At 42.7% G+C, this 25,718-nt stretch overlaps 1 protein-coding gene across 1 annotated transcript in view; it reads left to right on the top strand.

Moving 5' to 3' along the window:
* The window catches only part of RHBDF1 (rhomboid 5 homolog 1), a 103,421-nt gene that overhangs the window by 29,857 nt on the left and 47,846 nt on the right, over nt 1-25,718 (top strand). Inside the window, exon 2 of the mRNA XM_038417950.2 lies at nt 21,227-21,368. Coding sequence (XP_038273878.1) covers nt 21,249-21,368 — 120 coding nt within the window. The 5' untranslated portion in view covers nt 21,227-21,248. The remainder of the gene's footprint in view (nt 1-21,226; nt 21,369-25,718) is intronic.

The following is a 25,718-nucleotide window of genomic DNA, read 5'->3' as shown; positions in this document are numbered from 1 at the left end:
GGAACACTGGGGAAGTTAAAGGCTAATTTTGTGCCAATATTTAAAAAGGGTAAGCAGTATGAGCTGGGTAATTATAGGCCTGTTGGTCTGACATTGACCCAGGCAATATAATGGGGCAGCTGATTTAGGACTTGATTAATAAAGAACTAAAGGAGGCTAATGCAATTAATGCCAATCAACATGGGTTTATAGAAAATAGATCCTGTCAAACTAATCTGATATATCCTTTTTGATGGGATTGCAAGCTTTGATGGTAAAGGTAACAGTATTGATGTAATATGCTGAGATTTCTGTAAGGTGTTTGACTTGGTGCCATGAGGCATTTTTAATTAAAAAAAAAATCTAGAATGATATAAAATTAACATGATGGCACATATTAAATGGATTAAAAACTGGCTAACTGATAAATCTCAAATGTAACTGTCAGTGGGGACTCATCATGAAACGGGTCTGTTTCAAGTGGGGTACCACAGTGATTGGTTCTTGGCCCTGCACTATTTAACACTTTAATCAATGACCTAGGAAAAAAACTTAAAATTATCACTGATAGTCTGCAGATAACACAAAAATTGCAGAGTGGTAAATAATGAAGAGGACAAGTCACTGATTCAGAGTGATCTGGATCACTTGGTAAACTGGGCGCAAATAAACAATACGCATTTTAATATGGTTACAAAGAATGAAGGGCTCCACCCTGGGAAGCAGTGACTCTGAAAAAGATTTGGGGGTTACAATGAGTCATCAGCTGTGGCCAAAAGAGCGATATTGGGATGCATAAACAAGGTAATCTCAAGTAGGAGTAGAGAGTTTTCTTACCTCTGTCCTCTGTATTTGGCAGTGGTGCGACCATTGCTGGAGTATTCTGTAGTTGTGATGGTCCCTATCGTATTCCACTGAGGGTTTCGCATGAACACCATGTGTCTGGAGCCAGATAATTTGAAAGTAGTGTCCGTTGGTCCGCACAGTGTGCCTTGGCTCGCCTCGTGCTTCTGTCCAGTGTCATAAAGGGTAGGGCGGATTGACCGCATCTCTAGTTCCTTCTCAACATTGCATGGTCTGGGTTGGAACTTTCTGTCCTCGTTTCTGACACACTTTAAAATAAGATAGTTGTACATAGTTTTAAGAGTTTTATAGTAGTTTTACCAGGTTATTGTAGTTTTATCATAGTTTTAGTGATTAGTTTAGATAGATTGCGGGGGAGAGGGGATGTTTTCTCCACATCCTTCCCACTCCTTCAGGACCTGTGAGCGGGTACCGAACTTTGCCCAGGATGCTGGGCTTCATATTCTGTGCCTCCAGGCCACACTCCTTCTTGGTCAACAGTGAACACCAATGCTGTCTTTACTGCTTGGGGGAAGCTCACGTTGCATCCAGGTGCAGTATTTGCCAGTCCTTCCCCAGCTGCAAACCAAGAAGACCGGGCTCGATGCCTCCGGAAACACCTCCTGGAGCTTGCCATGAGGCCTCACTCAGACCTAGGCTGGGGAAACCCCCTCCTGCCCCGTAATCCTCTAGACCAGGGGTCGGCATCCTTTCAAAGAGCTGTTTTTTTGTCCTTGAACAAAATATTTTGAGAGCCACATCACGTGCAAAGCTACTTGTAGATTTAGAATTTATCAGCATATAATAATTGAACATATTTAAGTTATTACTACTCACTAATACGTTTAATGTATTGTACTTTTAATGTAATGACTTCTGCCTTTTGAATTTGAATATAAACAGGAGGGGGCTTTGGGCTGGGGCAGGGGATTGGGGTGTAGGAGTGAGTGTGGGGTCTGTAAGGGAGTTTGGGTGCAGGCGGGAGTTCTGACCTGGAGCAGGGGGTGGAGTGCGAGAGGGCGTGCGAGGTGCAGGCTCTGGCTGGGAGGCGCTTGCCACAGGTGGCTCCCGGATGGCGGTGCAGCAGGGCTAAGCAGGCTGTTGCCTGCCTGCCCTGGCCCCATGCCGTTCCCGGAAGTGGCTGGCTGCTGGCACGTCTCTGCGCTCGCCTGGCCAGGAGAGAGGCGGCTCCATGCGCTGCCTCCATCTCCAGCACTGTCCTCACAGCTCCCGTTGGCTGGTTGTAAATCCTCCTTAGTCAAAGCTGTGAGGTGAATATTGTCTGTGAATATAAGGTTATGCACTGTCCTACCTCGTAACATGACTCCTCCTGCTTCATCTCTCGGTGCTACAGCCATTACTGCTTCCAGTATTAAATAAACAAATTGAACTAATTCTGCCAGGATTCATTAAATATTGTCCAGACTGTTGGCGTTAATTCCTTCGTGAACTCTTTTAAAATTCCTGGGTGCAAGTTATCAGGGCCCGATGGTTTTAAAATATTTAACATCAGTAGCTGCCATATAGCATCCTCCTTAGTTGGAAATGGAAAGTATTTCACCATCAGATGATATGAGCACATCATCCAGCTTCTTTGCAAATGCAGAACAGAAATATGTATAGAACATTTCTGCCTCGTTTGCATCGTTGATAATGTTACCATTTTCATGTAGTGTACAATTGCCAGGATTCCTTTCCTTGTTGTTGTTCATTTACAGTAGGACTCATTGTGTGCAAGGTGCTCACCAACACTTGAGGAGGAGGTTCCTGTTCTGAGAACTTCATAATATGATGACAGAAGTCAGGAGAAAGGAAATAGCAATTGGCTGCTTATATACAAATCAGCAAGTTTCACTATGGGCAGCATGGCAGAGGTAAATCCTTAAAGGGCCTTATGGGGGTAGGATAGGGCATTAAGCCCAGACAGGTCGGACCATGCATAGAGGACTGCATGGAAGAAGGCAGGGAGGTGGTTGGGAATCTGACTAACTGGTGGGTGAGTTTGGGAGCATTGGTAGAGTGGAGGGGACACACATTTACTGTTGTTGCATTTAAAATGCTCCTTCTTGTTGTGCCTAACCCAATGGTGAGGGTTGTTGCAGTGGAGCTTGTTTGTGGGACTCTAAAGGGTTTAGGATTTGGTGATTGATTGAGGCTGGGCATCTCCTTCTGAATCAGTGCCTTCTCATGGCTGATCGAATCTGTCTTGATCAAGGTTATGATTCTAGTTTGTACTGGCAATAAGTATAAATGAATGTGAGAAGTTGCTCTTAGATATTTTAGCCCTTCAGACGTTCTTGAAGTTAGCCATGCAGTATGTATCAGTGAAATGGCTAACTGAAATGAAGGACTGTAAGTTAAAGTGGCATTAATAGAATGCTGCAGCTGTATGAAACCCAGCTGTTTGAAAGCCTGGGAATTCAGAGTCATGGTTGCTGTGAATGTGGAAGCCTCTGAAAGCCAGGAAATTCAAAATGATGCTTACAGTCCTGGATCCTTTATCCATGCTGCCGACCTCTCTTCTGATGGTTCAGCTGCAGAGCCTTGTGAGGTATCCAGTCAGTACGTAGTTTGGGTGGTGGATGATTTAAATCAAGACCTTTGATTCATAGTGGAACTATGATTTGAGACTGGGTTGTATCGGGCTGTAAATATAGAGATGGGGGAGGGGATGACATGCAGGAGTGTCTGGTGGGGTCCATGGCCTATGTGCATGTGGGGGTGTCTGAATGAACAGTATTGGAGCAGTGGTATTTCCAGTGTGCATCAGACCCACCATCTCTTTGCTGCTAATCATTTTCTGACTTCCAGCTACTGACACAATTCTGCATAAGATGCTTTACGCTACAAAGATTTGCTTCCATAGCTATATTGGTTAGGAGTGTGAAGAAAATGACCTCACTACTCGATATAGCTATACAAGCATAAACCCTAGTATAGATGCAGTTATACTGGCAAAGAAGTCTTTTGGAGAACTAGTTTAATCTTTACTGTCAGAAATTCTTTTGCTCGTATAAGCTGTCTCCCACTGTGGGAGGGAGTTTGCTGGTATAGTGCTATTGGAAAACCTGTACTAGGAAACCTTTAATATAGAGCATAGAACAAGGCCTGCTGTTAGTATCTGTAGCCCCGTTCCTGGATAATCCAAGATACAGATACTGCAAGGATGGGTGCCTTGCAAAGGCAAAAGAAAACAAGTAGCCGTTATCAGGTGCTGAACTCTGAACATTGTTTGTGATGTGTTAATACAGTTTTGTTACACAGGAGATTTGTATGTGGTGCATGAGTGCATTCATGAGGGAGCGTTCATTATGTACGGGGGGGGTCATTCAGAGGGGTGGGTGGGGGAGAGCTGTGTGTGTAGTAGAGCTGGCTGAAAGTTTTCATTCAAAACTTCGAAAAAAAATTTTTTTCTTCAAAATGGAAATGTCATTGGGAAATGTTTGTTTTTGACTAATTTTGTTGTGTTTTTTTTTGTTAGAAACTGCAAACCCAAATGCCGATTTTTGTTGTTTTTGTTTCTGGGAGCCAAAACCAAAAATCTCAACTAGTCAGACAAAAATTTCAGTTAAATCCCTAAATTTTCACCTGATCAGCCAGAATTGTGTGATTTCCTGTTGTTGAAAACAAAAACAAAAAAAAAGCAAAATTTTTCATTTGTTGAAATTTTTAACAAGGAAAAAGCTGATTTTCCCAGCTAGCTCTAATATGTAGCAAATTGCAAGGTTTTATGAACCTGACCATACAAACATGTGCACCCATACCCTCATGTACCCATCCCTTTAATTTACACACGTTCCTCTCCACATGCTCATGAACATCCACTCAATTACATTTGTACTCCCTCTCACACAAACACAGTTGTTCTGTTCCCTGGGTAATACGTCTGCTGTGGCATCTCTGGTAGTATGCACCATATGTGCCACCCAGAGCGAGTGTGCAGGAATCCTTTGCTGAGTGCTCTCAATGCTGAGTACTCTCAAATTCCCCAAGCCCGTGACATGCAGTGAGGAAGGCAGGAGCTGCAGCACTGGGGCCTTGGAGCTGGAAATGGAGTGAGCTCCTCATAGCAAGCAGAATGGTGGGTTTGCCCTTGATGAGTGCCTTACCTCCCCTCCCCCAGGCTGCCAGGACTGCTTCCTCTTCCCCTCCTGTTTTGTCATTCAGGATAGAGGATGTTCTAAGAGTCTAAGGGCAACAATGACCAGTTGAACAGGCCTTGTGGAAGGCCGCCAAGTCTCACAGTGGTGTTTAAGTGACGTGACTGAAGGAGTACACAGTAACAGGATATGACACAATGGTTGGCTGAGCAAAAGCAGGCCATATGGCTCTGGAAGAGACATGGAGTGTAATGGTGATGAAATCTATAGGGTTCTATGGAAATTACTCTAATGTGTAGCCTTAACGGAAGAAGGGACTTTCCATGGAATTGTTATCCGGTAGAGAATAAGATTCCTGCCCTACAATTCTGTAGATTGGTTTAGAAATTCTACAGCAAGGTTTTCATTCTGTTTGGTTTGCTAGAGACTTTTCTAGAAGTGTCTTTTGCCTGATGATCTCTGGACTTAACCACCTATTCTAGGATTTAACCCACTAACTCTTGGGTTAGTGTCACTGATGTGGCAGATTTCGGTTTTATGCTTCCCCCAATGACCGCTTCACTTTGGCCTAGGGGTTCTTAAAGCATCTTACCTTGAGAAACTGTGCCTTAAAGCTCACATGCAGAACTTGTGTGTGTCATTACCATGAGTGGATTTGCAGTTACCAGCTGAGTGAATGTAACAAACATTCTCTAAGTGTGCACACAGTTGTGGTAACTGTGTTCAAGTTATGTACATGGATTCCTGAAAACGTGACCCTTTGCCAGTATATTGGGTCCAAGATCTGTACAGAACTGTTTGGTGACCTGGCGAGAGGCAGGTGTTCAAAATCCTTGTAATCTAGAGTTTACTCATCTAGAATGGCTGCTCGGGAGAGAAGTTGTCCACTAGCACCTTACAGTGTGTTTAGCATCTTGGACTGGCTGGGAAAAGTGACATTCTTGGGAGGTGAGGCGTACAGTTCTCCAACAAATGGTGGAAGTGGGGCAGCTTTAGAGGGGTCCCTGCTTTTCCAGTACAGCCAGGAGTGATCCCCTCTGAGACACCCTCCTTCCCTTGCTGGGCTTCAGAGTCTGAGCGGGAATGTCTGTGCTGCTATTTTTAGCATTATAGCATGAGGCCCATGAGCATGAGTCTGTAGACCTGGGCTCTGAGATTCGCTGCCATGTTTTGTTTTGTTTTTGTGTGTGGTGTAGACATACCTTTGGTAGCAGGAACTCTCTCGTTTTGCAGGGTACTCTCATATAGTTGCCAACTCTTATGATATTATCTCCAGTCTGGTGAGATTTGGTGCTTCACTGAAAGTCCCAGCTGCTGGAGTCCAGCTATCACCTGACACTCTTAGCTTTCGTTTAAAAAAAACCCAAAACTTTATAGCCATCCTGTGTACAGAAAAAAGCTTGGAAACATGGACCCTAAATGTTCCCATGCCAGAAGGGAAGTACAAAGAACTCAGTGTAATTTTTTTTTTAAATATCTTGATTTTTTGGGGGGCCTGACTCACGATTTTTGAATGCTTGGGACTGGTGATGCTGCCCTCTGCATAGGCCCTTCTTTATTAAAGGCAAACGTGCAAAGTTCCCTCTGTGACCTTCATCACTGGGAGAGAAGCAAAGGCGGCTGCTCACATTCGTCTGTCACTTAGACTCCAGCCTTCTAACTCTCCGAGGTGGCTGCAGTTTGCTGACCAGGCTGCGCCGCTGTCTCTTCCCTGGAGAGTGCACCCCAGCATGCACAGAAATGGCTCTCCTCTCCAAAGTGACTGGACAAACCAGCTGTATTCTCCAGTCCCTGGGTGGGCCAGCTATGGCTGACAATGAGAAGGATAGGGTGTTCCCATGTGCAGTGCATGGCACACACAGTGAAGCATTGTTGGGCTTACAATGCCTGAGAGAGATGTTTCTGGCCAGTATGGAAAAAGAACCATTTGCTCCAACCCAGGAAATGTTTACATCTTTCTGCAGGTTAATTTCTCATGAGAAAGAGTCGCATTCTCCAAGCTGGAAACTCTGGGGCCCTAGCACTAGTAACAATGCCATGCATCAGCAGCTCAGCCCTGCATTGAGCTTGCAACCACTGAGGTCAAGTGAATCCTGGGGACAGGAGTGTGTGCTGATCCCAGAGCCTGGGATTCCATTAGTCAGGAAAATTTCTTCTGAATGGTTAATTTGTAAAAGTTATAGACAACTACTTCAAATAGAGGTCATAAAGGGGAATGCTAGGCAACATTAACTATAAGCATCAGTCCACACTCCACCTATAGCAGGTGTGGGCAAACTTTTTGGCCCGAGGGCCACATCTGGGTATGGTAATTATATGGTGGGCCATGAATGCTCATAAAATTGGGGTTGGGGTACAGAAGGAGTGAGGGCTCTGGCTGGGGCTGCAGGCTCTGGGGTTGGGCCAGAAATGAGAAGTTCAGGGTCTGGGAGGGGGCTCCGGGCTGGGGCAGGGGGTTGGGGTGCGAGAGTGGGATCAGGGTTGGGGTAGGGAGTTGGAGCATGGGAGGGAGCCAGGGCTGCAGGCTCCAGGCGGCGCTTACCTCAAGCAGCTCTTGGAAGCAGTGGCATGCCCCTCTGCGGCTCCTATATGGAGGTGTGGCCAGGCGGTTCTGCACGCTGCCCCGTCCTCAGGCTCCACCCCTGCAGTTCCCATTAGCTGCAGTTCCCGGCCAATGGGAGCTGTGGGGGTGGCGCTTGGGGTGGGGGCAGTGCGTGGAGCCCCCTGACTACCCCAAACGTAGGAGCCGGAGGGGGGACATGCTGCTGCTTCTGGGAGCCTCGGCATATGCGCGCAGAGCGGTCTCCAACCCTGCTCCTAAACTGGAGCGCAGGAGCAGGGCAAGCCCCAGACCCCGCTCCCCAGCTGGAGCTTGAGGGCCGGATTAAACAGGCTGGAGGGTCGGGTGTGGCCCCCGGGCCGTAGTTTGCCCACCTCTGATCTATAGTTACCCATTGGTATTTGGAAATGATCACATCTGTTCAGTGCGAAGAGAGAAAAAAAAATTAGGAAAAAAAGCCCATTAATTCATCTTTCTCTCACAGTATATGCAAAAGCCAAACACTCGTTTCAGCAAACTCAGCATAAATGTGCACAATTATTACATACGTTTCTGTAAAATTTGAACAGTGGCTCGCTATTTTTCTGAGAATGAGGAAGATTGTAAATGGGAATGTCCATTTCACGTATTATTCAACAGCATTACAAAATGTTTCACTTTCTGTAACACTGGACTATATATTCAATAAGACACTTAAGCAAAGGTGGCTAAGCAGATGAGACAAGTTATGAAGTCATAACTAATAATGCACAAGTCTTGTTATTTAATGTTTATATAACAGTCGCGCACACATGCCCCAGTCAGGATTGTGGGTGTGACACAAACACACGTGAATATGCAGTGCCTTCCCCAAAGAGCTTCTACTGCAGAGGTCTCCAAACTGTGCCCCCTTTGAGAGGGCTTGGAGGAACGTTGGGGGGGGCAGGGAGCACAGCTGGGGCCTGGACTAGCCCCCACAGGGGGTAGGGAGGGAGTGCCACCCAGTTCTGCTCTTGGCCCTGGCTGCCGGCCCCTCGCTGGGGGCTCCACTCCCCAGGGCTGTGGCCCCAGCCTCAGCCCCCTTACTCCTGAGTGGGGTGCCACCCTGAAAAGTTTGGGGATCACTGATCTTCTGCAAGAAGAAAAGTGAAAAAGTGGTAGTAGTTTATTAATAAACAATTTAGTTTAGTATACAGAAAACAAATTACTACAACAAAGCTGAAACTAAATCCAAAATGATAAAATGTTAAAATATTTATAAATATGGATTAAAAAGGATATACACCATTAATCTGTATACAATCACCAGGCTCCTTGCCTTTTCGTTATTTTTAGTGGCTGACTATGCAGATAGGGTAACTGCTCGATACATTGTCAGTTCCTAAAAAATATTCCTAAAAAATGTTCTGTTTTCTGAGAGATCATAGATAAAGGCATCTGGGACAAAAACATGGAAAGCCAGTTTGACCTTAATTGGCAATACAAATTAAAATGTAATAAATAATAAAGTAAATATTCCACCTGCCTTAAACTACATGGACAGAGGCATTTACATTTCTCAGTGCCCCAGTGTCTTGGCCTTTTAAGTAAGTTGTCTGCATGGATTGGAAATGAAGAGCTCCTGAATGTGTGATTACAAGGACTGGGTAAATATCTGGCATACACAAGTCTGTTTTTGACAAGGGGAGCAAGTGTGACATATTTGAAATAGAAACAACTGCTATATCTAGTTGATTATTCATATCCTTTATTCTCAACTTGAATAGGGATTTCACATTTTTAAACTTAAATCTAATCATTTCCGATTCTCAGAAACGTAGAGAATGCAAAGAATTCTGAACATGCCCTAACTAAGGAAACTTACGTGAGAAAGTCCTGCTGAGCTGTTCCTCTAAACATAGCCTGGGCAAAGACTGTGGGTGCATAGTATGAGTATGAAGCCAAAAATTAATATTACAACATTGACTTTGGACAGAATATCCATTCCTGCCTCAGCTCTAAGCGCAGAAGCTGGGGTATTATTTGGAAGACCAAGGATCTTTCTAAGAAATTTGTTTTGACTCGCCTCCAGTCCCATGGGATCATTCCACCCCCATATTTCTGCACTGTACAAAATTTGAGCTCACAACTTGTCCTCAAACACTCTTGTGGGCCTTACGTTACCAGCACTCCCAGCTATCTTCGAGACACCACTGACTTCCTGAGGAAACTACAATCCATCGGTGATCTTCCTGAAAACACCATCCTGGCCACTATGGATGTAGAAGCCCTCTACACCAACATTCCACACAAAGATGGACTACAAGCCGTCAGGAACAGTATCCCCGATAATGTCACGGCTAACCTGATGGCTGAACTTTGTGACTTTGTCCTCACCCATAACTGTTTCACATTTGGGGACAATGTATACCTTCAAATCAGCGGCACTGCTATGGGTACCTGCATGGCCCCACAGTATGCCAACATTTTTATGGCTGACTTAGAGCAACGCTTCCTCAGCTCTCGTCCCCTAATGCCCCTACTCTACTTGCGCTACATTGATGACATCTTTATCATCTGGACCTATAGAAAAGAAGCCCTTGAGGAATTCCACCATGATTTCAACAATTTCCATCCTACCATCAACCTCAGCCTGGACCAGTCCACACGAGATCTACTTCCTGGACGCTACGGTGCTAATAAGCGATGGTCACATAAACACCACCCTATACCGGAAACCTACTGACTGCTATTCCTACCTACATGCTTCCATCTTTCATCCAGATCACACCACACGATCTATTGTCTATGGCCAAGCTCTACGATACAACCGCATTTGCTCCAACTCCTCAGATAGAGACAAACACCTACAAGATATCTATCAAGCATTCTTACAACTACAGTACCCACCTGCTGAAGTGAAGAAACAGATTGACAGAGCCAGAAGAGTACCCAGAAGTCACCTACTACAGGACAGGCCCAACAAAGAAAATAACAGAACGCCACTAGCCATCACGTTCAGCCCCCAACTAAAACCTCACCAGGGTATCATCAAGGATCTACAACCTATCCTGAAGGACAACCCATCACTCTCACAGATCTTGGGAGACAGGCCAGTCTTTGCTTACAGACAGCCGCCTAACCTGAAGCAAATACTCACCAGCAACCACACAATAGAACCTCTAACCCAGGAACCTATCCTTGCAACAAAGCCCGTTGCCAACTGTGTTCACATATCTATTCAGGGGACACCATCATAGGGCGTAATCACATCAGCCACACAATCAGAGGCTGGTTCACCTGCACATCTACCAATGTGATATATGCCATCATGTGCCAGCAATGCCCCTCTGCCATGTACATTGGCCAAACTGGACAGTCTCTACGTAAAAGAATGAATGGACACAAATCAGACATCAAGAATTATAACATTCAAAAACCAGTTGGAGAACACTTCAATCTCTTTGGCCACTCGATTACAGACTTAAAAGTGGCAATTCTTCAACAAAAAAAACTTCAAAACCAGACTCCAACGAGAGACTGCTGAATTGGAATTAATTTGAAAACTGAATACAATTAACTTAGGCTTGAATAGAGACTGGGAGTGGATGGGTCATTACACAAAGTAAAACTATTTCCCCATGTTATTCCCTCCCCCCCGCAACTGTTCCTCACACTTTCTTGTGGAAAATGGCCCACCGTGGGCTGGAAATGGCCCACCTTGATTATCACTGCAAAAGGTTTTTTCCCCCTACCACTCTCCTGCTGGTAATAGCTCATCTTACCTGATCACTCTCGTTACAGTGTGTATGGTAACACCCATTGTTTCATATTCTCTATGTATATAAATCTCCCCACTGTATTTTCCACTGAATGCATCCGATGAAGTGAGCTGTAGCTCATGAAAGCTTATGCTCAAATAAATTTGTTTAGTCTCTAAGGTGCTACAAATTCTCCTTTTCTTTTTGCAGATACAGACTAACACAGCTGCTACTCTGAATCCTGTTTTATGGGCTGATGCAATTAAGTTGCCTCTGAGTCCAGATAAAACATAACATAACTTGCACTGAATTTGAGGCCTTCTCTTTTATTACTTGAATATGCTTATCCCACAAACCATTTTGTGAGAATCACATACCCAGGGAGGGGAAAGAGCTAACTTGTTCAATATTTTGCCCCTTGACCTTCCATTTATGCAACCTCCGTCTCCAACTAATGAAATTTACTTTAGTTTAGGCATAATTTATCGAGAGGTCCTCCCATTGATAGTATAAGCCCAATGCATCTAATAAAATGCTTCAATACCAAAGATGTTTGTGATAGTAAAACCATATTGTCTGCATATAATGACAGACGGGGTGATTCATGATTTTAGTGGGAAAATACTGAGTCTCCTTTAATGGTAAAACAACATAGAAAAGTGGTTAAAAGACAGTCCTATCCACCGCCCTTTGTAATTGGGATGGAATCACTTAATTTTCCATCCAGCCTATTAAGAAGAGAAATGACAAAGCGTAGGGAACAATCACACAGATAATTTTTCTAGACAGAAATATATCTGCAATGAATTTTACTGTATCTGTTTAGAATAAGTGCTGACTTTCCCCACCTGCATCTGTGCAGTTCTAAAGTCATGACCTTAAATCTTAGTGATTTCAGTGAGAGCCAAGGGTACTGAGCACCTCACAGGATTGTACCTTTGGTGATGTGCAAGGTTGGGCTTTAAATCAGCCAGTTTGATAGATTCATAAAGTGAATCTGCTATGCTTCTCTCCCTGGCACTGGAGGATCATAGATCAGGGTGTCATTAATGCAAGGTGTCTGGGACTCTAGTGTTGGTAATCTTCTCCCCATTTAGATACTCAAACTAACTAATTCACTTCTTAATCTTCAGTAGGCTAAGAAAATAGAGTTCCCTTGATCTCTCACTGCAATATAGACCTCAAATCATTCTTGTATCTTTTTTTCTGAGTCATTTCTGGTTTGTTTCAACATCCTTTTCAAAGTGTGGGCACTAGAACTTGACACAGTTTCCAGAAGTGGTATTACCAATGCCATTTATGGAGGTAATGCTGCCTTATTATTCTTACTTTATATTCCCCTCTTTATACATCCAGAGATTGAGTTAGCCCTTTTTGCCACAGCATCACACTGGGATCTCCTGTTCAATTGGTTTTCCTGTGACCCCTAAATTCTTTTCAAAGTCATTGCTTTCCAGGATCTAGTCCCTCCCCATCTGCTAAATACAGCCTGTATTTTTTGTTCTCAGATGTATGAGCTTGCATTTGTCTATATTAAAATGTATTTTAATTGGTAATTAACTGGGTAATTGCAGTGAGTTTACTGAGTGATCCAGTTTATTCTATCTGTGATTTGTCCTTATCATTATTACCACTCTACCAGTCTTTGTGCCATCTGCAAATTGTACAGCAAGGGCATATAAAGCCATTTCTTCCAGATCATTGATAAAGATATTGAATAATTTGGTCCAAAAATCAAAAAGCTGTATCCCACTAGCAGCATCCCCCACTTGATGATCATTCCGCATTAACAATCTATCCAGTAGCCAGGTTTTAATGACACTATTTAATATGCATTGTTGACTTGGTGTAGTGCCTATATACTGTGGTACATAGTAGGTCAAATGCTTTACAGAAGTCCAAGTATGTCAACACAATTACCTTAGTCAACCAAACTTGTAATCTCATCAAAAAATTATATCAAGTTAGTTGGACAAGCTCTGTCTTCATAAAATGAAGATGATTGGCTTTAATTATGCTATTATTCTTAGTTCTTTACTGATTATGTCCTATATCAGCCATTACATGATTTTGCCCACAATCAATGTCAGGCTAACCAGCCTATAGCTACGCATTTACCTCTATTAAATATTGGCATGTTAGCTCTTGCAGTTCTCTGTAACTTCTCCGGTGTTCCAACATTTATTAAAAGTCAACATGAATGGCTCAGAGAGCTCTGTGACCAATTCTTTTAAAAGTCTTGAGTGCAATTTATATGCTCTTGCTGATTTAAAATTATTGAAATGTAGTAGATGCTGTTTGACATCGTCCCTACTTACTGTTGGAACAGAAGATATTCCATTACCACTGTAACATAATAATACATCACCTCACTTCTTTCCAAATCCATAAATATTTCTGTAACATTTTATTACTTACCATAGGGACTGGATGCCTGAGGACATGCTAATGTAGCCTGAGCTTTCCACTTGCAGGTCACCAGCCCAGCTCAGTACAGTTTTAAAGTGGTTGCCTTTGAGTGTTTGAAAGGCATTTGGGGGCTCTTACTTTCCCATTAGTGAGCATTCACCCTGAATGACAAACTCAGGCCTTAACAAACTTGCAGTGTTTGTTAAGCAAGAGCAAAGCCCTGTGTGACCACTTCTAAGTCAGTTTAGAAATAGCTTATAGTGATTTATTTACCTTCCGCTTGTCATCAACTTCACTTAATCAGTTATAGCCATTTCTAATCCAGTTTAAGACTGTTCACACAGGGTTTGCAAACTGGGCAAGTTTGCGGGTGGCCAACCCCTCATCAACAGGATTGTTCTGAATAATATCTTCCCGAGTACCTGGAGTCCCCGCTTTGCAGGTTGCTCTCAGAGTCTGCACCTCAGGTCTGCACAACAGCCTGCAGGAGGATTTGTTCTGCTGCCTCACTGGGGCCGCTGTATGTACTTGTCTGAGTTTCTCCCCATTGAGCTTCAGGTGACCCCTCTTTAGTTCTAAAACCAAGAGCTGCTCCAACACAGACCTGCCTATACTCTCACATGTGCACACACACACTCTGATCCCTCTGGCATTGGGTGAGAACAAATGTAGTTGTGAGCACGAGCGCACACACACACACACAGCTCTCACCGTCTGGCATTTGGGAACCCAGAGCTGTCTCTTCCATGAGTCAATATAAAGTAAATGTGACCGTTTGGGCACAGAGCTAGCCTCAGCAGTTACCCAGTGTTTTTACTTGCAGCAATTCAGGAGAAAACACATTCCAATAGGAAGTCTTTGGGATTGCGTGACTCAAACTACATTGTGTCTATTACAGGAGGTTGGCAAACCCAAGGGATAGCTATGGGGCAGTTCCTGTATTCCTGTTGGTGTGAAACCAATCCTATATATGACAAATTCACTGACCAACACTGGCCTGGCATGGAGACGGGTAGTGCAGTGCAGAGGGCAGAGTAAAGCTGCTCCTCTTCCTCATGCCGTTTTCTGCAGTAGGGGTAAAAACCTGCATCAGGTCCCTGGCTGTTTCTGGTGAAGACCTGTCTGGATGATGCAAAGCCTGACTCATGATGACAGGACCACAGCCCAGCTTTTCACCCTCTGAAATAAGGAGATTAGCAGGAGGGAGCTCACTCGTGGCCTCAGACTGGGACCCTTTTCATCTGCAGCCCTGAGAAAGAAGCCTCCCACCATGTTGTGATGGTCTCTCTGAGGGTTCCCTGTGGCAGGCCGGTCTGCGTCACTTGTAACAACTTCTAGCCAGTCCTTCCAGACTGGTGAACAGATGTTTACCACAGTTCCCTAAGAAACTGAGGGTGGGACCATCTCTGCACCAGTGGGCCATGACCTGACCATGAAAACGAAGTGTAGCCCACACACCATTCACATCAAAAACTGTCGAGGTGAAACCTCAGACATTCGCCTATCACAAGTGAAACAAAATTCTTCTGCTTGTATCAGAATATACTCCCAGGAGCTGGTTGCTGCTCACAGACTCTCACCAGTTATCTGCTCTCTGACTAGGTGCCCAGCATTTATTTTATCATTTAAAAAGTGCAATAGCAATTTGTTCTCCATAACTAGAAATGTTTAAATTAAGCTTGTATGTCTTTTTGTAAAAGGTACATTCTATCTCAATGACAAAATATGGGCTGGATGTAAGAATCATTGGGTGAAATTCCCTGGCCTGTGTTATGCAGGAGGTCTAGCTGACCTGCCTGCACCCAGGGGCTAGCTCCCTGGAAATCCGATCAGAAAGACTATTGGGAGCCACTTCCTCTTTCTCTGTAGTGTTTGACACCTTGTTCTAAATGTCCTGGCTTCCTTTCTCTTTCTTTTGCAATTAAACAAATACCTGCTCTCCAGTTACATGTTCCTTCAGTGATTTTTTTTTTTTTGTGGGGGAGAGGCATAAGAAGACTGATTCCTGAGCAGATGTCTCCAAAGTAGTAATATAGCTGCCATGCTTGCAACAGAGGGTGACTCATGTACAGTTAGTGTTGGGAGAAAAATATGTGAAGATGCCAGCAAAAACATGCTACACCTCCCAATAGAGTAGCCTTTTGGGTGTGGACCGGACTTTGCCCATATGACTAAGCATAGCCCAGACTGTAGGATCGTTGTGTAAACTCTTACGCGATATGGGATGATTCATGCATCTGCATTCCCAGCTTGACCTGAGGACTTGTTTGGGCCATGTGCTGGTTTTGATCAGTTCTTAGTATCTTACGCATTTATGCTGTTAAGTCAAACCCTACTGGCCCTGTAGGCTTTGCTAGAGCCAACGAGAGGCTCCATAGACAACAGACAAGAAGGTTTCCAGATGACATTGTGTTGGAATTCTTTCCAAGCATTTAGTGAAAATGCAGCTGAGAGTAGAGAGTTGCTTGAGGAGCTATCAATTTAGCTTCTGAGGCATGTGATATAAGCTCTTCTATAAATACTTGTGTTGTATTTGGTACCTATGAGGCTAGTTGTGTTAAGACCTTTTAGGCAGCCACCAGACTGACACCTCCACACATTGCGGTGGCTGTATGATAAGAGTGTTTCAGGGAACTTTAGCCTCTTATCAGGCTCATTTGACAAATACTATTCACTTCTGAACTGCACTGAGAGTATGTTTTCAGATTCCTCAGCTTGAGAAACCTACCTTGTTCCCAGTCTTAGTCAACAAAGGGGAATTTGTCAGCATATTGCATGTTAGGATAAAATGCAGAAGGCTGTCTGGTAATTGTGCTTCCCCATCTCTTATTCTGACTAATGCTCTGATGCCTTTGTTTAGCTCTGTTGTACCCTGGGGATCAGTATTAATCTCCAGCCTCCCTGGCTTGGAGTCAGTACAGCTCTGACACCAAGGACAGCAGTAAGGGTGTGCGTGAGAACTAACACCCACATTCCTTTATAGTGTCCTTGGGTATGTGAAGCAGTGCAAGTGGCTGGCATCATTCTGGAGATTATTGTACATATTAGTTGACTGGTATTGCAAGATGGTCTCTATTCCTGGAGCTAGAGGAATCTGTAGCTTTTTAATGCCTAATAGACTACATTAGCATGTAGCAGCAGGAGAACACTGAGTGGAAGTAAGGACGTGGCATTATTTCTTTATATGGCAGTAGTGAGACCATTACTAGCTACTGTGTCTAGTTCTGCTGTCTGCAATTTGAAAGTACGTTGACTGATTGGAAAGGGTTCAGAAAAGAGCTACCAGAATGGCTGGAGGTCTGGAAAACCTGCCTCAGTGAGAGACTAAAGAAGCTCAATGTACTTAGTTTATCCAAGAGAAGGTTAAGAGGTGATGTGATCATGGTCTACATGGGGAAGACATTTCTGATAGTAGAGGACTCTTTAATCTTGGAGATAAAGGCAAAACAAAACACACTGGTTGGAAGCTGAAGTGAAACAAATTCAAACTGGGAATAAGGTATTTTTTACAGTGAGGGTATTTAGTCACTGGGACAACTTACCTAGGGACATGGTGGATTCTCTATCACCTTGAAATCTTTAAATCAAGGCTGGATATCGGTCTAAAAGTCAGAAGTTGTGGGTTTGATGCAGAGTTTACTGGATGAGGTTCTTTGTCCTTAAGTGATGCTTAAGTGTTTTCCCTCCCATATGTTGCTGTCCCTGCTGCTGTCTTCTGCCACCTGCCAGATTTTCATGAGAAGGCTGAAGATGGACAAATGGCTCATATAAACTCTGCCAACGTAACCCTTTTGCTAGGCAGCAACAGGAGTAACAAGAGCCAGGTTCAACAGAACATCAAGAGTCCCTTTTAAAATAAATAAAATGGTCAGCTCAAGCCCCACCTGACACCTTGTTCATATCCAGATTTTAGAAATTTATAATCTAACCATCCTGACCCTCTTACAGGTGATTTTTCACCACTTCCGAGCACAGGGGAGTCCTGGAAATAGGAAACAGGAGTCTTTGTTATTCGGTAAACAAGATAGACATTCCTTAACACAACAAAATAAAATTAGCCAAACCACAAAGTGTATACGAAGGGCATGGCCAACTCCATGGGCTCAGTTATTAATTCTCTGGCTTTTTGGGGGGCTTGAGACTTTACTGAACCAGGCCAAGCTGGGACTAGTCTGCTCACCTGTGTCCAGTTCCATGACATCAGCTCCACAAGGGTCCAGAATCCTGGGCTGGAAGCCAGCACAAAGCCAGACATCCAGTGTCTGTCTTTCTCCTGTTCATCTTGGGCTCACTGCCGAATCCAAGCCGCTATCCATCAGCTCATGGTGACCCATTTCTCCCAGCATATTCCCTTCACACTTCATATAACTGTAACCATTTATACAGTTATATGGCACCGTTTCTCAGAACAGCCCACAAGTAAACTACAGAAATGCAGTATAATACGCTGTACTTGGCAGTGGTGGTTCAATTTTAATTCCTTGATAAGGTGTCATTTTCCAATGAATTTACTGCACTATATTTTGTAAAATTAATGAACTCTTGGTAATTTGAGAGGAGACCTCTCTCCAGATTTGTATCTGTGTCTTAGATGCTTGCAAATGATAAAGGGACACATTGTGATTTGAAGGTATTGGTTCAACATACAGTCCCCTCCACATGCACTGTGTGAAGGGGATGGGCCATGGCTCCACCACTTCCTCACCCTCGCTGTGGTAGGTAGGGCTTATGGAGATATTAGTAGAGAACCCTACTTAGACAAGTTAGAAGTCTTCCAGTCAGCAGGGCCTGATGAATTACACATTAGAATACATAAGGAACTGGCTGAAGAGATCTCTAAGCCATCAGCGATTATCTTTGAGAACTCATGGAGGATGGAAGAGATACCAGAGGACTGGAAAAGGGCAAATATAGTACCTATCTATAAAAAGGGGAATAAGGACAATCCAGGGAATTATAGATCAGTTGTCTTAACTTCAATACCCAGAAAGATAATGGAACAAATGATCAAACATTCTATTTGTAAGCACCCAGAAGAAAATAAGTAACAGTTAACATGAATTTGTTAAGAATAAGTTATGTCAAACCAAACTAATAACTTTCCTTGTCAAGGTAACAAACCTTGTGGACGGGGGGAAGCAACAGATATCATATATTTTGACTTCAGTAAGGCTTTTAATGTCTCTTATTACCTTCTCATAAACAAACAAGAGAAATATAGCCTAGATGAACCTACTATGAGGTGGGTGCAGAACTCGCTGGAAAACCATATTCAGAGAGCAGTTACCAATGGCTCACATTTGAACTGGAAGGGGCCTGCAAGGATCTGTCCTGTGTCCAGTACTATTTGATGTCTTCATAGATGATTTGGATAATGGCATAGAGAGTACACTTATAAAGTTTGCGGATGATACCAAGCTGGGAGGGCTATCAAGCGCTCTGGAGGACAGGATTAGGTTTCAACATGATCTTGATAAACTGGAGAAATGGTCTGAAGTAAATAGGATGAAGTTCAATATGGACAAATGCAGAGTACTAAATTTAGGAAGGAATAATCAATTGCATAAATACAAAATTGCAAATGACTCCTAAGGAAGGAGTACTGCAGAAAGGGAAGTGGGGGTTATAGTGGATCACAAACTAAATATGAGTCAACAATGTAATTCTGTTGCCAAAAAAAAGAAAAAAAAGTAAACATCATTATGGGACATATCAGGAGTGTTATAAACAAGAAGTAATTTCTTCCACTGTACTCAACGCTGATGAGGCTTCAACTGACGTATAGCATCCAACCCTGGGCTCCACACTTCACGAAAGATGTGGACAAATTGGAGAAAGTCCAGAGCAGAGCAAGAAAAATGATTAAAGGTTTAGAAAACATGACTGACAAGGAAAGATTGTAAAAAATTGGGTTTGTTCAGCCTGGAGAAGAGAAGACTGAGGGGGGACATAAGTCTTCAAGTATGTAAAAGGTTGTTATAAAGAGGAGGGTGATACATTTTTCTCTTTAACTCCTGAGGACAAAACAAGAAGCAATGGGCTTAAATTGCAGCAAGGGAGATTTAGGGTAGACATGAGAAAAACTTCCTGACTGTAAGGGTGGCGAAGCACTGGAACAGGTTATCTAGGAAGGTTGTGGAATCTCCATCTTTTATTGGAGGTTTTAAGAACATATTAGACAAAAACCTGTCAGAGATGGTCTACTCTAGATAATCCTGCTGCAATGCAGGGACTGGACTAGGTGATCTATCGAGATCCCTTCCAGGCCTACATTTCTATGATTCTAACCCAGGTGTAAGTGCAAGGAGAATTGGGCCTGAGAAAATATTCATATTTTTCTCCCTCCTCCTTGTAACAACCTTATATGTACTTGAAAACTGTTATGTCCCACCTCAGTCTTCTCTTCTCCAGACTCAACAAACCCAGTTTTTTCAATCTTCCCTTGTAGTTATGTTTTTTAGACCTTTAATCATTTTTGTTGCTCTTCTCTGAACTTTCTCCAATTTGTCCACCTCTTTCCTCAAATGGGGTGCCCAGAACTGGCCACAGTACACAATACAATAATTGCTAGCTTGTATTTATACAAACATTGTGTTTCTGCATCCTCCTCAGCCCACCGCACTGAGGATGCTGAGACAGAAAACAAATTTATATAAAGGGCTCAGTATATTTGTAAATTTGTATATAGGAATAATTGATGAGGATGATGATTTGTTTCTGTTTCTATTGCACACACCGTGTGCCAGGCACTTTCCAAACACAATCCATGCCCGGAAGAGCTCAACCCAAAAAGGCAAAGGGCAGGGAAAAAGGGCATAACCTCTAGTAAAGTGGGTAAGATGGTAATTTGTCACATTGTTGTTAAAACATTTAGTTAACCACAGTGATTTTTATTTAATGCTATTTCTGTACTATTCCCATATGACTACACTCTGTCCTTGATTTAACCTGGAATTGATGAGCTTCTGTAGTTTGCACACTGGGCTCATCTTTCCTGAGGTCAGTATGTGGTTGGGTTTTATATAAAACGGTTAAATAAAATTGATACAATAATAGTTAATTAGTGTTTGCCAAAGTCAGAAATACAGTTCTTGGCTCAGGCTCGGCTAGGGAATGGACATGAATCACAAGGAGTTTTCAGAGTGAGGTTGATGGTTTTGATTTGTTGGGAGGGCCCATTGGTTGAATTGGACCCAGGTCCAAATAAGTGGTAATCCATCCCCAGTCCTTGAGGAAACAGTGGCTATTAAGCAAATCTCAGATAGTGTTAATGGAAAGTGAATTTTAAAACAACAACTTAGCGTTCACTGTGGAAACCTGATTCTAGGTGTTCCCTGCCTCCGATTGGAGAACAGAAACATGCCATGTGATCTGTGTGTCTAATCAGAGCTGATCAGCACCACTGGGAAGGTGACTCCTGAATATCCATAGCAAACTGCTCACAAAACTGTAGCAGCAGATTTAGTCACAGAAAGTACTCGGCAAATCAGCTAACTAGGGACAGAATCACTAGCTGCTCACAGCCACTTTGTATGCATGATAAAAGGCGAGATCTGCCTGACCAATGAACGGCATGGACTCCTTCCAAACTCAATGATCTCTTCCCTTTCCCTCAGGCCTGAGGACTGAGACAGGAAGATGTCTGAAGTGCGGCGTGACAGCACGAGCAGTTTACAGCGGAAGAAGCCGCCATGGCTCAAACTCGACATACCGGTGCCAGTCTCTGTGGCAATGCCTGAGGAGCCCACCTTTGTACAGGTACTGGTATGAGTAACGTACAAAGATTGGGGAGGGGGCATAAGGAATGAATATGTGAGTTCAGTGTAGTCTGTACACACAATGGGAAAGGATTTGGATGCTTAGAGCTTTGGACTCTATTGTGTTGAGAGCCTGTTTGCATTATATGGTCTAGGGACAGTGGCCTCCTAGATACAAAACAGGTAGGGCATATTAAATGGTTATTAAGTTACAGGGGTAAGGATGGAAACGAGAGCTTCATTTAAGTCAGGTGATCTGAATTGTACCTTCCAACAGACAAAGGGAGGCAGAAGGTGGGTTGTCCGGAAAGAAAAGATGAAGAGTAAGAGGAGTGTTAACATGTCAGTATGCCACAAGCATGGGAAATCAGCAACAACCCAGTGGATCCTAAGAGCCACACAATGGACTACAGCACCAGGGAGAATGAAGAAATGGGAATGGGGCGGTTACATGTATATCAAAGGCAGAGAGGAACTGGGAAGAAAGTAGCTCCATTAATAAGTGAGAATGGGATGAAATTAACAATTCATAAATAGCTAATAGTGAACTCTTCTTTTTAAACTTGTCTTCAACAACAACAAAAATAGTGAGATGATGTTTAGTACAGGAAGTAAGATAGGAATAACCTATACAATAACTATTGATAAAAGGCAGTTAAGAATTAAATACATAAAGTTCCATATGGTGTTGCTGGCATCTATTATCCCCTCCCTTCCCCACGGAGCCTGGTTTGCAGCTCTTGATATGAAGGACGTCTATGTCCACGTTGACTTTCACCCAACCCACTGGAAATTTCTCCCTTTCCAGTAGAACTACACTACTACCAGAATGATATTTAGTCATCATTTCACTGCATCACATTGTTGGCTTATATTCAAGTTGTGATCCACTATCACCCCAGACCTTTTTCAGGAGTACTACCACCTAACTAGTTATTCCCCATTTTCTATTTGTGCATTTGATTTTTCTTCCTAAATGCAAAATACTTTGTTCATCTTTATTGAATTGCATCTTGTTGAATTCAGAACAATTCTCCAATTTGTCAAGGTCATTTTGAATTCTAATTCTGTTTTCCAACGTGCTTGCAACCCCTCCCAGTTTGGTGTCATCTGCAAATTTCATAAGCATACTCTCCACTCTATTATACAGGTTATTAAGGAAAATATTGAATAGTACCAGACCCAGGACTGACTTTTCTGGCATCCCACTAGATATGACTTTTTGGTTTGACAGTGACCAATTGATAACTACTCTTTGCGTGCAGTCTTTCAACCAGTTGTGCCCCCACTTTATAGTAACTTCATCTAGAATGCATTTCCTAGTTTGCATGAGAGAAAGTCATGTGGGATTAATCTCCATGCTTGAATAATAAGAGTATAGAAGTAGGGAATGTTATATCGACCACCTGACCAGAATGGTGACAGTGATTGTGAAATGCTCAGGGAGATCAGAGAGGCTACAAAAACAGAAAACCCAATAATAATAGGGGATTTCAACTATTCCCATGTTGACTGGGTACATGTCACCTCATGCAGAGATAAAATTTCTAGACACCCTTTAACAATTGCTTCTTGGAGCAGCTAGTCCAGGAATGCACAAGGGGAGAGGTATTTTTGATTTAGTCCTAAGTCACGGAGTCCTAAAGTGCAGAGGATCTGGTCCAAGAGTTGAAAATAGCTGAACTGCTCGGTAACAGTGAATATAATGTAACTAAATTTAATGTGATTGTATGGGGGAAAATGCCAGTGAAACCCTGCACAGTAGCATTTAACTTCAAAAAGGGCAACTACCTAAAAATGAGGAGGCTAGTTTAAAAAAAATTAAAAGGAACAGTCACAAGAGTGAAATGCTTGCAAGCTGCATGGAAAATATTTTAAGATACCATAATAGAGGCTCAAACTGAATATATACGCCAAATAAAAACAACAAAAAAACAGTAAGAGGACCAAAAAATGCCCCCCGTGGCTAAACAACATAATTAAAGAGGTGGCTAGAAGCAAAAAGACATCCTTTAAAAATTGGAAGTCAAATCCTAATGAGGAAATTAAAAAGGAGCATATAGACTGGCAAGTCAAGTGTGAAAATATAATTAGGCAGGCTGAAAAAGAATTTGAAGAGCAACTAGCAAAAGACGCTAATGAACAGCAACATTTTTTAAGTACATCAGAAGCAGGAAGCCTGCTAAACAGTCGGGGGCCACTGGATGATCGAGGTGCTAAAGGAGCACTCGAGGAAGTCAAGGCCATTGCGGAGAAGCTACATGAATTCTTTGCATCTGTCTTCACTGGAGAGGCTGTGAGGGAGATTCCTTAGGTGACAAATCTGAGAAACTGTCTCAGATTGAGGTGTCAATAGAGGAGGTTTTGGAATAAATTAAATGGTAATAAGTCGCTAGGACCAGATAGTATTCACCCAAGAGTTCTGAAGGAAATGCAGATATGAAATTGCAGAACTACTAGCTGTAGTGTGTAACCTATTGCTTAAATAAGCCTTTGTACTAGATGCCTAGACGATATCTAATGCACAGCTGATTTTTAAAAAAGTGTCTAGAGGTGATCCTGGCAATTACAGGCCGGTAAGTCTAACTTCAGTACCAGGGAAATTGGTGAAACTATAGGAAAGAACAGAATTATCAGACACATTGAGGAACATGATAGTTGAGGAAGAGTCAACATGGCTTTTGTAAAGGAAAATCATGCCTCATCAAATCTATTAAAATTCTTAGAGGGGATCAACAAATGTGGACAAGGATGATCCAGTTGATATAGTGTACTTCAAGTTTCAGAAAGCTTTTGACAAAGTCCCACACCAAGGGCTCTTAAGCAAAGTAAGCTGTCATGCGATAAGAGGGAAGATCCTCTCCTGGATCAGTAACTGGTTAAAAGATAGGAAACAAAGGGTAGAATAAATGGTCAGTTTTCACAATGGAGAGAGGTAAATAGTGATGTCCCCCAAGGATATATTTATAAATGATCTGGGAAAGGGGGTAAACAATGAGGTGGCAAAGTTTGCAGATGATGCACAATTACTCAAGACAGTTAAGTCCAAAGCTAACTGAGGAGTTACAAATGGATATCACAAAATTGGGTGACTGGGCAACAAAATGGCAGATGAAATTCAATAATGATTAATGCAAAGTAATGTTAATTTTAAAACATAATCCAACTATACATACTAAATTAGCTGTTATCACTCAAACTGTGATCTTGGAGACATCACAGATAGTTCTCTGAAAACATCTGCTCAATATGCAACAGCAATCCAAAAAGCTAACGGTGTTAGCAACCATTACGAAAGGGATAGATAATAAGACAGACAATATAATAATGCCACTGTAGACATCCATGGTAACCCACACCTTTACACTGCATGTGATTCTGGTTGCCCCATCTCAAAAAAGAAATATCAGAATTGGAAAAGGTACAACGAGGGATAACAAAAATGATTAGGGGTATGAAACAGCTTCCGTATGAATAGAGATTAAAAAGATTGGGATTGTTCATCTTAGAAAAGATGACAAAGGGGTGATATGATAGAGATCTATAAAATCATGAATGATGTGGAGAAAGTCAATAAGAAAGTGTTATTTACCGTACGTAACACAGGAACTAGGGGTCACCCAATGAAATTGAATAGGCAGAAGGTTTAAGACAAACAAAGGAAGTACTTCACACAATGGAGGGTGAACCCGTGGAACTCATTGCCAGGGGATGTTGTGAAGGCCAGAAGTATAACTGGGTTTAAAAGGAATTAGAGTATTTCATGGAAGATAGTCCAACTATTGCTATTAGCCAAGATGGTCAGGGATGCAACCCTGTGCTCTCAATGTCCCTAAGCATCTGACTGCCAGAAGCTGGGTTTGGACAACAGGATGGATCCACTTGAAAACTGCCCTGTTCTGTTCATTCCCTCTGAAGCTTCTGACATTGTCTGCTGTCGGAAGGCAAGATACTGGGCGAGATGGACCATTGGTCTGACCCAGTGTGACCATTCTTACGTTCTTACAGTGTCAAAAGCCTTACTAAAATCAAGAAAGACCATATCTAATGCTTTTCCTCTAACCACTAGGCTATTAACCCTTTCAAGGAAGGAAATTAGGTTGGTTTGGTATGATTTGTTCTTGACAAATCCATGCTGACTATTCTTTTCATAACCCTGTTATCCTCTGATTGTTTAATAATTTGTTCCACTATCTTTCTAGGTATTGAATTTAGGCTGTCTGTTCTATAATTCCTTAAGTCCTCTTTGTTCCACTTTGTAAAGATAGGTATTATGTATCCTCTTCTCCAGTTGCCTGGGACTTGACCTGTCCTTCCATGAGTTTGCCAAAGATAATTGCTAATAGATCTG

Source organism: Dermochelys coriacea, chromosome 10 (assembly GCF_009764565.3).
Source record: "Dermochelys coriacea isolate rDerCor1 chromosome 10, rDerCor1.pri.v4, whole genome shotgun sequence".
Classification (NCBI taxonomy): Eukaryota; Metazoa; Chordata; order Testudines; family Dermochelyidae; genus Dermochelys; species Dermochelys coriacea.
The sequence above is the reverse complement of the archived record's forward strand: the minus strand, read 5'-3'. Positions and strand labels throughout refer to the sequence as shown.